At 43.3% G+C, this 14,454-nt stretch overlaps 1 protein-coding gene across 1 annotated transcript; it reads right to left on the bottom strand.

Moving 5' to 3' along the window:
* Positions 1–1,491: 1,491 nt before the first annotated feature.
* Positions 1,492–14,103, bottom strand: CLEC4E (C-type lectin domain family 4 member E). Its single transcript, XM_019754335.3, has 6 exons — positions 13,857–14,103; positions 6,324–6,416; positions 5,607–5,696; positions 4,279–4,430; positions 3,521–3,636; positions 1,492–2,523 (listed from the first exon to the last, which is right to left on the bottom strand). Exons 1-6 carry the CDS (start codon positions 13,891–13,893, stop codon positions 2,358–2,360), a joined length of 654 nt encoding a protein of 217 aa, XP_019609894.1. The 5' UTR covers positions 13,894–14,103; the 3' UTR covers positions 1,492–2,357.
* Between the last annotated feature and the right edge of the window lie 351 nt (positions 14,104–14,454).

The following is a 14,454-nucleotide window of genomic DNA, read 5'->3' as shown; positions in this document are numbered from 1 at the left end:
AGAAGAACTTTTTAGGAAATAATTTTTTGTGGTAACTTACAAAGCCTAAAAAATTCCTGAAGTTCCACAATTCTTTAATTTCACTTCAATTTTTCATTTGTTTAATTCAAGTAAAATTAAATATTTTAAAAGCATCTAGGGGGGTTCACACAGTGGGAGGGATATAAATGATAAACGTCTAAGTTTTGCTTTGTCTTGTGCACCTGAAACTAATAAAATAAAAAAAAAACTTATAGCAAGCAAAAAAGAAAAAAAAAAGCATCATCTGTTGTATGATTTCTTTCTGAATGTTTGTATGTGTATATAGAGATAGATATAGATGATAAAAATATAGATAGATGTAGCTATAGATAGAGATAGGTAGAGAGAGATAGAGATAGAGACAGATGTAGAGATAGAGATAGAGATAGAGATAGATATACACACCCAGTAGTCCTCCCGTATCCACAGGAATACTTTCCAAGACCCCCAGTGGATGTCTGAAACTGCAGATAGTACCAAACCCTATATATATTATGTTTTTTTTCCTATACATACATACCTTTTCACTTAAAGAAAGCATTTTATGACTTCTCTTTGGCATATCTGAATTATCACCATCACTACTCTTGTGATTTGGGGCCATTATGGAGTAAAATAAGGATGACTGAACACAAGCACTGGGATATCATGACAGTTGATCTGATAACTGAGAAGGCTGCTAAGTGACTAATGGGCAGCTAGTGTATGTGGTGTGGAGATGCTAGACAAAGGGATGATTCATGTCCTGGGCGGGACAGAGTGGGATGGCTAGATATGCTATCATGTTACACAGAACAGTAAGCAATTTAAAACTTATGAATTGTTTATTTCTGGAATTTTTTCCATTTAATATTTTTGGACTATAGGTAACTGAAATGACGGAAAGCAAAACCATGCATAAGGGGGAATATATATATATATATATATATATATATATATATATATATATATATATATATATATAGTTTTTTTTAAACAGTTTCAATTGGATGATCTACTTCTCAAACAAGAATAAATAATTTAGGTTCCAATGATTTTTAACTACTAAACCCTTAGTAATTATTTCTTTTCTTGCCAAATTTTAAAGACAAATTTAGTTGTATAACTTAAATTATAAATATATAGTGAAATAATATACACTAATATTTTCATATGTCCTTCAATATCAAAATAAAATTTAGAATAATCAAATTATAGCTACCTACATGGAAACAATGATGATCAAAAACATCTCCATATATCTTTCAATGTTTTCTCATTCATGTTTATGATTTGAAAAATGGGAATGAGAAAATTGAAAATATATTTATAGGGTTACTTTTAGTTTGAATGACTTTTGGCTTAAAGGTGTATTGATTTCAAAACCACAGATTTTCACTTATGCCTAAAGGAAATAAACATTTGTAAAGAAAGCCAATATATGTTCAGTTGAATTTTCCCACTTAATAATTACACATTAATTCCAATGTATGAAATTTGAGGGTCTCTTTATGGTGCTGTGTGAAAGAAACATGTTTATAAAAGCTGCCATGTTATATACATATTTTTGAATAACCTTATCTGTATGGTTAGAATATTATGCAACAAATGGATTGGCTTGAGATTGCACTCTGGCCCTGGCTGAGTAATAGACACAAATTCAGGTGAGATTCCATTAGTCAGTGGGAGAGGATATGGAGAAAAGGGAGTTCCTGGGATGAGTGGACTGAATGACAGTCTGTTTGGACCTGACGGTTAGCACGTCCTTTCCATAAAGAGGTGCAGTAAAGGCCTTTGGCCAGAAAGTCCACACCAGTCTTTTGAACGGGGATAAGTTTCATGACTTTAAAAAGTTTCTTACTCATTGTACAAAGCATATTGAAGAACTATACTTAGGCAGGCGGTAAAACAGTATGAAACCAAGAAGAGAAGATACATTTTTCAAGAGCTAGAAAGAAGAGGAATTGACACAGAGCCTGAATTCAGGCAATTGTTCAAGGCACTTTCCAAAATCCTCTTCTTTGTCCAACTTTGCACTTGTTCTATCTCCCTGTATTTTCTTATAAATACTCACAAAATGAAGAAAATGTACCAAAAGAAGAATTCCTTCTTTCTCACAGCATTTGCTAAAGAATTGCTTGGTAAATTCTGAGAAGTCCTGAGACTAGTAGAAAGAAAAATACACTTCAATCGGTATCATGAATTATAACATTCAAAACTACTTATTTTTATTTATATCAAAGTGGCAAACACTTATGAAGTCCTTAAGAAGTGCAATGCACACTTTTCTCATGTTGGAGTTGTGGCTGTGTTCACACTCTTCTTCCTCCTCATTTATACATTTAAGTTGTGTCTTCTTAGAGATTATTCTTCATATCATATATTTCTGGAATTTCGCAAATACGATACATTCTGAAGAAACAGGTCATATCATTCCAATTTCTCCTCGGATTTGGAGAGTCTCTTATGGTGACACAGTCCTCCACTGTAGCTAGGTTGTTGGGCTCCCCTACATCCCAGAAGCTGAAAGGAAAGGACATGGGAGATTTTAAATCCCAACTACAAGCGATAGTGACCTAATATACTAGGCAAATTACTTTTGCATTATTTAACTTCACAGCAATTTTGTGAGGCAGATATTATATTCTCCATTTTATTGATGAAGAAAAGGAATCTCTGAAAAGTTAAACGATTTGTCTAAGTCATAGAGTTTGTGAGTAGTTAAGCTGAACTGGATCTCTCTTCCTTTCTATTTTGTCATACTTCCTCATATATTAGACCCAGAATGAGAAGTTATGGGAACGACTGATGTTTTGATGGATTTGTTTCCTTTGTATTCGTATCTCATATCATGTTTGTTTCCCTTTATTCTACACAGAGTTTGTATTTACTTCTGTGCACACTTGAATAGTGTTGTAGTGAAGCAACTTTTTAAAGTAGCAAAGCATGTGGACTGTACTCTCAGAGCTGATTGATACCCCCTGACCTCTAGTTTCCTCCAAAGCTCAGTGAAGATTAATAATATCGATGTATCTCAGAAAGGTGTAACTTAGGTTAGATGAAATCATGAATGAGATCAAAACTTTGAAAACTCCAAAATGTTGTGCTCTAATGCTGTAAAAAATTATTAAGGAGAAGAGACATTATCAAAGAGGTTCCCTTTTTCACACCATAAGCATCTTCTTTCTTTCTCAAATCACTATTTTTGTCTCATTTACTATAGTATAGGGGCATAAGACTGAATTCCACTCTTTGCCTCTGCTGCATTTCCAAAGAATTAAACTTCAGTTCTAATCCTCTTTCAATTTTCACTGTTAGCCCTGTATTCTTGAGATAGTCTTAGGAAATGATAGCAGTAGATCCACATGTTTCTCTTTTCTCTCTTCTTGTATCTAATATCACGAACAATAACCCTAAATATATGTCATGGAGCTGAAGGAGCTTCTGAGAACTCCCCTCAACAATGGTCTAACTTTAGGATTTGGGGTAATGTTAAATTTTCCTACAAGAAAGAAATTACCTCAGAGACTCCATGAAAGGTGTGCCATCTACCCATTTCCACTGACCCTCAGCCATCTGGTCTGTCAGTCCAATGTAAAATTCTCTCTGTCTAGGTTTCGAATGGAAAAGGAATTCCTATGGAAGATACACAATGAAAAAACAACAACTGATCAACTATTTCAATTCTGAACACATGCTGAAGGTAATTGTTATTAAAAGAGATAATATAGGATCTGGACTAAAAATGATAGATAAATAGCCCTGAAATCATGGGGGAATTATCTTCTGATTTTGTTTATTGTGGTAAAAATACACAAAACATAAAATTAAACCAACAAAAAAGAACCTTCAACAGCTCAATAACTCATTCAAAGTTTACAAGTATCTACTGTTATTTGTCGCAAAATCTACTATATAGATTAGCACAAAATATTATTAATCACAGCTTAAAAGTAATGGACAATATTTGCTTTCCTTCTTTCATCTAGGTTGGTAAACATAATGGTCATTCTAAAATGGACTCCCAACTCTTCTTTTTCATTGCCTTACTAATGAAGGAACTAAATATGGAAATGTATTTTTTCTTAGTCTCTTCAAGTAATGAAAATAAATTATAGTAGGTATTGACTTAGAGGAATAGTAGGAATAGCATGCATTTCAGTACATTCATTTAAAACATATTAACTGTGGTCCAAACACTGTATACACGTATGGAAAAAGGGATAGATCATGTGAAGAATGTTACATTGAAACTGGGGAAGACTGTACTTCAATTACCTGCTCCTCCAGTGTGTTGATAACCACCAGATGAGCTCCCATGTTTGAGCAGTTTTTTAAACTTGCTGCCCAGGTCATGGTGTCAGTAGAAAAGAAGTAGCAGCTAGATTGAAAATGTACCCAGTTCAATGGACAGCAATTCTTGACTGAACCTAGGAGGAGATAAGTTTCCATGAGAGTCCCACATGAACTAAGTAAGAAAACAGAAAGTTCCATCTGGTCCCATGAAGTCCATCATTTACAATTAGAAGCCTTGGAATCCCTTGTTTGTACCCCCACCCCCATCTTACTATCTAAGACTTAAGGTAATTCGTATGTCAATAAACACAAATAGCAAATTTCTTGTCTTTTTGAGACACAATTTTTATTTTCTAGATATACCAGTAAATGCAACCATATATACAATCTATCTCAGTTATGCTACTTTTATGGGACTCCATTATATATTTTCAGACTGCCAAGGTCAGAGAAAGTTATGCATTTTATCTAAGCAACCATCTCTCATGTTGTCCAAATGATGTACCCTCAACAAACTCTCCAAACTGGATTTACAGATGGGTTAAATTTCTTAGAACTATAGAAGTTAAGACTTAAAGGTGTATTAAAAAGAAATAGTCCAATCTCTCTCAATTTAATGGTGAGGAAATTATAGCCAAGAGAAGGAAGTCATTTTCTAGTATCATATGTCTTTTTTCTAAGATTTAGAATAGGACTATATGCAAGAGCATAGAAAGTATATTTCTGAAGTTTTTCCAAATCCCCATTATATATATATATATATATATATATATATATATATATATATATATATAATATAAGTTTATCAAACTTATATATATTATTAAACTTATATATATAAGTTTATTAAAATTTATTAAAGTTTATTGGGGTGACAAAAGTTACATAGGTTTCAGGTGTACAATTCTATAATGCATCATCTATATACCATATTGTGTGTTCACCACCCAGAGTCTATATATACTTTTTCCTTCATTTTGAAAGCAGGTGGTGAACAGGAAAAAGAGTGTATCATGGTGATACCCTTGCACTTCTAGATTTACTGTTCAGACATATACCTCAAATTTATTCTAAAAATTTACTATAATGTCCCCAAGACTTCCTGCCTCAATGCTAATTGCATTTCCAAAGGTCTATTCCTGTCTTCTTAACCAACTCCTCATAATACTCTTCCAGTACAGGCAAGATTTTACATTTTGCTTTTGAAAAACAGGACCTACTCCAACTACTTTACTTATCCCCAAATCAATCTAGAAGCCAGAAAATGTTGATGTGTACATTTTGATGTTCAAATTTGAGGACTATTATACCTGATCCATCATTGTAGCAGGAGAATTCCATGAGATCTTCATGTGGCTGGAACTTATTTTCATCACAGAGTTGAAAGATGTGATACGTCACTGTAAGGAAAGGTGCACAGTTAATGTTTATTACTCTTTTGATAAAAAATAAATTATTTTTGTATTTATAACTAAAGTGCCAAATATTATGTTATTTTCTTGCTATTTACTTTTCCTTCTAAATGGAGAAGCACTGAGATTTACTTAAAGAAGGAAGAAGGAATTCACATTTCATGGTTTTCCTGATTTATGAATAAGAATGTATTTTATTTCAGGCCCAAAGACTTAGATAAAACAAATGTGTTTGCATTCTTTCTTATGCCAAGTCTCACCCTCTCTACTCTTCCTTCCAAAAAGTGATTTATGTCTTTGGCTGGGATCTCCTAGAAAGCTTTACACTAATGATAAGTGTACAAAGGGAAGGACTCAAAGAGTCATGGAGATGAAAAATGTCTATCATGAAAAATGTGTCAGAGGTCAATGAAATTTGGTAATAGTTCTATTTGGGACTAGTATACTAATTTGGGATTTCTGGCTTGAGGAATAACCTGGAGATAAATGGGGGGCAGGGGGTAGGGGGGGGAGTGGACTAGAAATACCTTGTAGGAGAAGAGAATCCACAGACAGCAAGAAAGAATGTACCCTAATTATTCACCAGGGAGATTAAATTTGACCTTCAGAACTCACCAACACATCTGGTGATAAAACAGGCACTGAGTAGTAGGATGAAAATTCCAGCAATGGTCCATAAGAATACTTGGGAAGAGAAGCATTCTCTCTCTGTAGAAAGACACAAATATGGTCAATCTTCCCTAAGCAAGATACAAAAGAGGTATAAAAAATTCTTATTTAACCTTACTTATTTCCTTCCACTTTATTGTCTATATTGATTAATTCTCAATCTTCAGCATGTATCAGAATTATTTGGAGGGCTTATTAAAAGACAGATTATGGTGCCTCACCCCCAGAGTTAAGAATTCAGTTAGAGCTGGTATGGAACAAATAAGTTCCCAGTGATGGGGGAACTGACCTAAAATGATGGCCTGAGCGAAGAGAGAAATCCCTAGCCTAAGCACCAGCCCACTTCCGCATAATCCCCTCCAAGCCACACCCTGAGCCAATCACCAGACGACACCTACCCCTTCTCCGACACAAGGAAGTCCCTAACCCATAAAAACCTGCTCAAAACCTTGCTAGGCGCTCAGTATTTGGGAAAGATCCCACTGAGCCCACTGGTGTAATAAAGCTGACCTTCCTAACTCTCTGAGTGCTGCTTGGGTTCTTTCCGGCCCTGGTATCCATAACATTCTTGGTTCCCTGACCAGGAAACCCAACTGCACTGGCCCCTTGAGGTACTGGTTTGGGCAAGAGGGGACCGTAGGGTGGGGGGAGAGCCAAGACAGGGCTAGGCGTGCCCTGCTGATTTTGGCAGGCTCGGGACCGGCGACCTCCTGCCACCTCCGGCTTGTGACTCCCTGCTGGATCCCATTAGAGAGAAAGGATGGACAGTCAACCAGGAGATCGGACATGCTATGACCCCAGAGCCCGGACCCAGTTAGGCCTGCCTAAGGACAGAAGGGGAGCCTGATCACCTCCCACTAAGTCCCATTTTGGACTCTAGTTAGGGCCATTCTAGGGGAAGGCGTCTTTTCTCTCTGAATGAACATGCGTGTGCTTCGTCACCAACGGGATTCTGTGCGGATCTATGGTCTGTCGGCTACGGAGCCCGAGTGAGCCCCAACCTGCATTCCATGGTAGCGTCGTGCGGCATAATGGTGATTCGCACTCTCGGAGTGCGACCGAGCCCAGGGCTTATATGGGCACACCTTAGCCAAGACGTACCCAAAGTTCCCATGAGGGACACAGCCAGGTGGGCGCCTTGTCTGTGTAACACCGAACATCATGGGAGGGAGTTGCGGGAAGCCCACGGTTCTAGACTGCATGTTGAAGAATTTCAGGAAGGGTTTCGGAGGAGACTACATGGTCAAAATGACCCCCGGACATCTCCATACTTTATGTGAACTGGAGTGGTCAAGTTTTGACGTGGGATGGCCCTCAGAAGGCACTCTTGACCTCCCCACTATTCGCCAAGTCTACATAGTTGTCACTGGGACCCCAGGACATCCAGACCAGTTCCCTTACATTGGCTCATGGTTGGAAATAGCCGAAACCCTTCCTCCTTGGGTACGGTTCAGCTCCAATAGTAAGGGACAGTCCAGGGTCCTCATTGCATAGAACCCATGAGGCCACGCCCAGAAAGACATGGCTAAGGCCATTTTCCAGGGAGACCCTGACAAAGAGCCGCCACCACCTCCCTACACAGCACCACAGCCAATGGCTGGTGTGGCCCCACCACTTCCAGACACTCTGCCTCCGTCCGGCCCCCACCGCGACACCCGACCTCCCAAGCCCTCCCCAGGGAACCCCTGATCCTACACACCAACCCTCACCGGGACCTGCTAGTCGACTTTGGTCCAAGGACCTGCCTCCACTTCAGCTGCTCCTCCGGGAGACCAGAGGGCCAGACCAAGTTGGAGATGATGGGACCCTCCAGCCAGGAAGCCCCGTCATCAACTACCAGCCCTTTTCCACCACTGACCTGTTGAATTGGAAACATCATACCCCAGATTACTCGGAGAAACCGCAAGCCATGATAGATCTTATGGAATCTATCTTCCACACTCATTGCCCCACCTGGGAGGACTGTCAGCAGCTCCTCCAAATGCTCTTCAACACCGAAGAATGCCGGCGGATCACACAGGGGGCAAGGCAGTGGCTAGAAGAAGTGGCCCCCGAAGGAGTCCTGGATGCTGCCACCTGGGCGACCGAGGCTGCTCCGGATGCATGGTCTAATTGGGACTTTAACACTGAAGTAGGGAGAGGCGCACTCCTCTGATACCAAGATGCTCTCCTACAAGGGTTATGGGCAGGAGCCCGAAAACCAAGCAATATGTCCAAAACAGCTGATGTAACCCAAAATGGGGAGGAAACTCCTGGCGACTTCTATGAACATCTCTGTGAGGCGTTCGTTCCGTGTCTACATCCCGTTTGATCCAGAAGCCCCCAAGAATCAGAGGATGATAAACACCACCTTTGTTGCTCAGGCAGCTTCTGATATCTGCCGAAAACTCAAGAAATTCGAGGGTTCACAGGAATGAATATTGCCCAGCTCTTGGAGGTGGCTAACAAGGTCTATCAGAATCGTGAGGTTGTAGCTAAATAAAAGGCTGATAAAAGGATGAGGGAGAAAGTAACCCTCCTCATGGCTGCTCTCCAACAAGGAGGTGATGGACCCGGAAGGAAAGGGCCTCCCCGCCGGCAGGCAGGCCCCCGTCCTCGTGCCCCGCTAAAAGAAGACTAATGCGCGTATTGTAAACAACTGCGCCATTGGAAAAATGAGTGCCCCCACCGTCGGAAAGGAAAGCCTCAGGCTCCCAGTGGTCCCAACCCAACCAGCCCGGAGCCCGACTTCATAGGATTAGCGGGAATCAAGTCAGACTGAAGAGGACCAGGCTTGTTCAAACTCAGCCCCCATGAGCCCATGGTTGACTTAGATGTAGGGGGCCAAACAGTGACTTTTATGGTAGATACTGGAGCAGAACACTTGGTAGTCACCACGCCGGTGGCACCGCTCGGGGACTGCAGAGTCACCATAATGGGAGCCACTGGGGATCAAGCTAAGAGCTAACCGTTTTGCCAGGCTCAGACTTGTAAATTAGGAGGCCACACCGTGTCGCACGAGTTCCTCTATTTACCAGACTGCCCAATCCCGCTCCTGGGACATAACCTCCTTACTAAGTTAGGGGCCCAAATCTCCTTTGAACCATCAGACCAAGCCACGATGTCACTGCAGCCCCCATCAGAGGGACTTATTCTGTCTATCACCACCCTGAGGGAAGAATAGAGGCTCTACGGGACCAGCAGTGTAGAACAAAACCCAGAAGCCTACAGGGCTGATATCCTGGAGGTTTGGGCTGAAGATAACCGCCTGGGCTAGCAAAACATAAGGCCCCAGTTTTGGTGGAACTGAGACCCAGAGCTCAACCCCAACGGCTACGCCAATACCCCATCTCCACGGAAGCTTGGGCAGGGATTCAAAAACACCTCGCCCGTCTCAGAGCATCAGGGATACTCATAGAGTGCCAGTCACCATGGAATATGCCCCTCCTGCCGGTAAGGAAGTCCAATGGAGAATACCGGCCAGTACAAGATTTAAGAGCGGTAAACCAAGCCACAGTCTCCCTACACCCCATCATCCCAAATCCATATACCCTCCTCAGTCAGCTGCCCCCGGAGTCTGGATGGTTCACCTGCCTGGACCTGAAAGATGCATTCTTCTGCATTTGGTTGGCACCCCAGAGCCAATCACTGCTCGCCTTCGAATGGAATGATCCTGATACCGGCCGGCAGCTCCAGCAGATATGGACTCAGCTCCCACAGGACTTCAAAAACTCCCCAACCCTCTTTGGGGAAGTGCTAGCCTCAAATTTAGCCACCTTCCCTCGAGAAGAATACCACTGCATTCTACTGCAATATGTGGATGATCTGCTCTTAGCCTGTGCCACCGAAACCGAGTGCCAAACAGCAACGCGGGCACTCCTTTCCCACTTAGCTGAGACGGGGTATAGAGTCTCCTGGAAGAAAGCCCAGCTCTGCAGAAAACAAGTACAATACTTGGGCTTTGTCATCTCCAAAGGACAGCGGGCCCTCAGCACCGAGCGGAAGAGTCATCACCTCCCTCCCTTGGCCCACCAACAGGAGAGCGCTCCGTGAGTTCCTCGGGGCTGCCGGCTTCTGCCAGATCTGGATTCTTGGCTTTTCGGCAATAGCCCGGCCCCTATATGAGGCTCTAACTGGTCAAGAAAAGGCCCCCATGCTATGGGCAGAAGATCAAGAACACGCCTTCCAGAAGCTCAAGAGCTCACTTGGACAGGCCCCAGCCCTCGGATTACCTGATGCTGAGAGGCCATTCCGCTTATTCGTCCATGAAAGAGACAAAGTAGCCTTAGGACTACTGGCCCAAACAGTTGGACCATGGCTCCATCCCATCGCCTACCTCTCAAAGAAACTAGACCCGGTAGCAGCGGGTTGGCTGCCATGCCTGCGGGCCTTAGCAGCTACTGTGATTCGCATCAAAGAGGCAGATAAGCTCACCTTAGGCCAAAGACTCACAGTTAAAGTACCCGACTCTGTCACCACCTTAATGAACAGTCAAGGACCCTGATGGCTGTCGAATGAACAGCTGACTCAGTATCAAGGGTTACTCCTGGAAAACCCTTGGATCTCATTAGAAACTGGGAGCACCCTGAACCTAGCCACTTTCCTGCCAACCAGGGAAGGGGATCCAGAACATGACTGTATAGAAGTTATCAACAAGGTCTATGCCACCCGACCCGACCTCTGGGACAGCCCACAGCCTAACCCGGACCTTACTCTGTATACTGATGGCAGCAGCTTCCTGATGGATGGAAAACGTCACGGAGGGTATGCTGTAACTACCACAGATGAGGTACTCGAGGAAGGGGCACTTCCATCAGGATGATCAGCCCAACGGGCAGAACTATGGGCACTAATAAGAGCCCTTACTCTATCCGAGGGCCGGAAAATCAACATCTACACCAACTCTCGGTATGCCTTTGCAACCATCCATATCCATGGGGCTATATACAAAGAAAGAGGCCTTCTGACCGCGGAGGGAAAAACTATTAAAAATAAACAAGAAATCCTTAAGCTCCTACAAGGCATTTGGCTTCCCTAGCAGGTTGCGGTTTTCCATTGTCGGGGCCACCAGAAAGGCAACGAGCCCTCAGCAGTCGGGAACAGGTCGCCGACACCACGGCCAAATCAGCGGCGATGGGAAGCCCTAGTGAACTACTCTTGGTCACTGACACTACCACCACGTCCCTCCCGTGGTACACAGAAGAACTCAGGTGGGCAAAGCCAGAAGGGGCCACCAGATTGCCACAGGGTGGTGGCAACTGCCCGATGGAAGACTCTTCATCCCAGCCCTGCTAGGTCCTCAAGTAACCGCTGAATATCACAAGTTAACCCACTTAGGGAAAACTGCTCTTGAAGACCTCCTAGCCAAAAACTTCTACATTAGTCATCTATCAGCTCTTTGCAAGTCCATTGGAGAATGCTGCCTCACTTGTGCAAAGAACAATCCAAAGTCTGGCCCTAGCCCCATCCCTGGGATTCAGGTACCGCACCTTTTGAGGACCTTGAAGTCGACTTCACTGACATGACAAACTGCAACGGTACTAAGTACTTGCTGGTCCTGGTCTGTACCTACTCCGGGTGAGTCGAAGCCTTCCCCACTCGGACTGAGAAGAGCTGCGAAGTAGCCAAGGTCCTCCTCAGGGAGATTATTCCCCGCTACGGGATTCCACTTTCTATCCACAGTGACAATGGGCCAGCTTTCATAGCAGAACTCCTCCAGACGGTAACCAGAGCCACGGGCATCAACTGGAGACTCCATACAGCATACCGACCACAAAGCTCAGGGAAAGTTGAATGTATGACCCATACCCTCAAGGAAACATTAGCTAAATTCCACCAGGAGACCTCCCTAGGGTGGGTGGACCTCCTACCACTAGCCGTCCTTCAGGAGCACCACACCCTGGCAAATCTGGACTCTCTCCTGTCAAAATTATGTTGGGGAGGCCCCCTCCCCTGCTGACCAGCCTCCCTGGTGACATTCGCTAGCTGGGGTACTCCAGCCTCCAAAACCAGATGGCCGTGCTAGGCAAGGTCCTCACAGATGTACGTGCTTACATTCTGGAAAGGGCCCCCATTTCTCTCGGGGCCCCGGTACACCCCTTCACCCCGGGAGATCAAGTCTGGGTCAAAGACTGTAAGCGCGAGTCACTCCGACCCCAGTGGACAGGCCCTCACACTATCATACTTGTTACTCCCACCTCTCTTAAAGTTTCAGGCATGGATCCATCACTCTCGGGTTAAAAGAGCCCAGCTGGAGGACGACGCCTGGATCACCCAACCTGACCAAGCCCATCACACCGTCTGACCCTCAAGAAACAGCCCGGATGAGCCTCGGCGGCGTCTGCCCGGCCTCCGTTTTCGCTGTCATTGGACTCCTACTATTTCTAGCCTTTGCTGGTCTCATTGCATCCTCCTCCTTGCTACCATCGGGCCATGCATAGTTAACGCTGTCATACATTTCATAGAGACCTCCATCACCCGTTGGGCTACAGCTCAGATCCTTGCCCTACGGGGTTATCGTCCTCTTAGCCAATATGATGATCTCTAAGTTGTTACCACTTACGATCATCGATAGGGGGTACATGGTGGGGAAACTGACATAAAATGGTTCCCTGCCACGTGGAACTGACCTAAAATGGTGGCCTGAGCGAAGAGAGAAATCCCCAGCCTAAGCCCCAGCTCACCTCCGCATAACTCCCTCCAAGCCACACCCCGAGCCAATCACCAGACGACACCTACCCCTTCCCTGACTCAAGGAAATCCCTAACCCATAAAAACCTGCTCAAAACCTTGCTAGGGGCTCAGTATTTGAGAGAGATCCCACTGAGCCCACCGGCGTAATAAAGCTGACCTTCCTAACTCTCTGAGTGCTGCTTTGGTTCTTTCCGGTCCTGGTATCCATAACACCAGGAGCCGCTGATGATGCTAGTCTGGGGACCAAATTTTTAGAACCACTGGAGTAATCCATTACTAATTCTGAGACCGACTCATGATGTTGGACAGGTGTGCAATTTTTCCTTTCTAAATCTCCCACATTTTCCCCTTCATTCCCTTTCTCTTTCTCACCCTCTGTTTTTCTCTTTCCTGCTCTTCTCATTTGAGTGCTTCATTTTCCAAAACCTTTGTAAATCAACCAGATAAAACATTGACAATCATCCAGTAGTTCCTCTCCTCCTCCTTCTTCATACACATTTTACAGACAAGGAAAGTGAGTTCCAGAGAAGTGAAGTGACTTGCCCAATGGGACACAGTGAATTATAGAGAGGGTAGAGACAGCAGTCTCGTAGCTCTCCATGAACGCAAGTCCAGCAATCTTTCCAGTATAACATAGTCTTCTAACCATTCTTTTGTTTTCTTCTTTTCGTTCTCTGTCTTTCGATCTCTGACTCTCTTTTAGTTTACTGCATGCTTTTCTATTTTCCTGTCTTTCAACATATTTATTGCCTCTTCCCCTTCCCGCAAAAAAATCTATGAAAGAAAAAGGAGAAATGCAAATTTTACCCATGCATTGTGATGCTGATGACTTGGATGAATTCATTCTTTTTCTCTTTCACTTTTTCTTGCTGTCTCTTTCTCTCTGTGTCTTTCCTCTGTTTCTGAATGTTTTGTTGGTAAGATTCAAGGAAAATGAATCTGGAAGAATGAATGCTTTATCTGTAGTTTAGGAAGTTCAACCCTAGCACACAAGAATATTAACTTGCTCTGTGGCTGGGTGTTCGAGTCAGAACTTCCTTTCTTGCATAAGGAGGATGAAAGTGTTTACTGGGCAGCAAATCAGTCTCCTCACTCCAGACAACAACAAAATGGGGAAATGATGAAATGGTAAGTATCAGCAGAAATAGGCTGACCATTTTGATGGGTAAAATTTCTCTGCTTTCTGCCAGGCCTAACTCATCCCTAAATGTTTTCTTGACACTTCTGGGGCCTACCTCTGCACTTCCAATCGCTCGCACTTTTGATCTTTACTACCACACAATTGTTAAATGGAAAGGAGACAGACTCCAAATCTTCACAGGACTTAGCACAGAGCGGGGCACATAGTATATGTATTTATAATTTAGCAATGTGAATTTTTTTCATTTTTCATGTTTTTTTCTTC

The sequence above is a fragment of the Rhinolophus sinicus genome, chromosome 1, assembly GCF_057876585.1.
Source record: "Rhinolophus sinicus isolate RSI-liver-muscle chromosome 1, RSI-T2T, whole genome shotgun sequence".
In the NCBI taxonomy this organism is placed as follows: Eukaryota; Metazoa; Chordata; class Mammalia; order Chiroptera; family Rhinolophidae; genus Rhinolophus; species Rhinolophus sinicus.
This window is presented reverse-complemented; position numbering and strand designations above follow the sequence as displayed.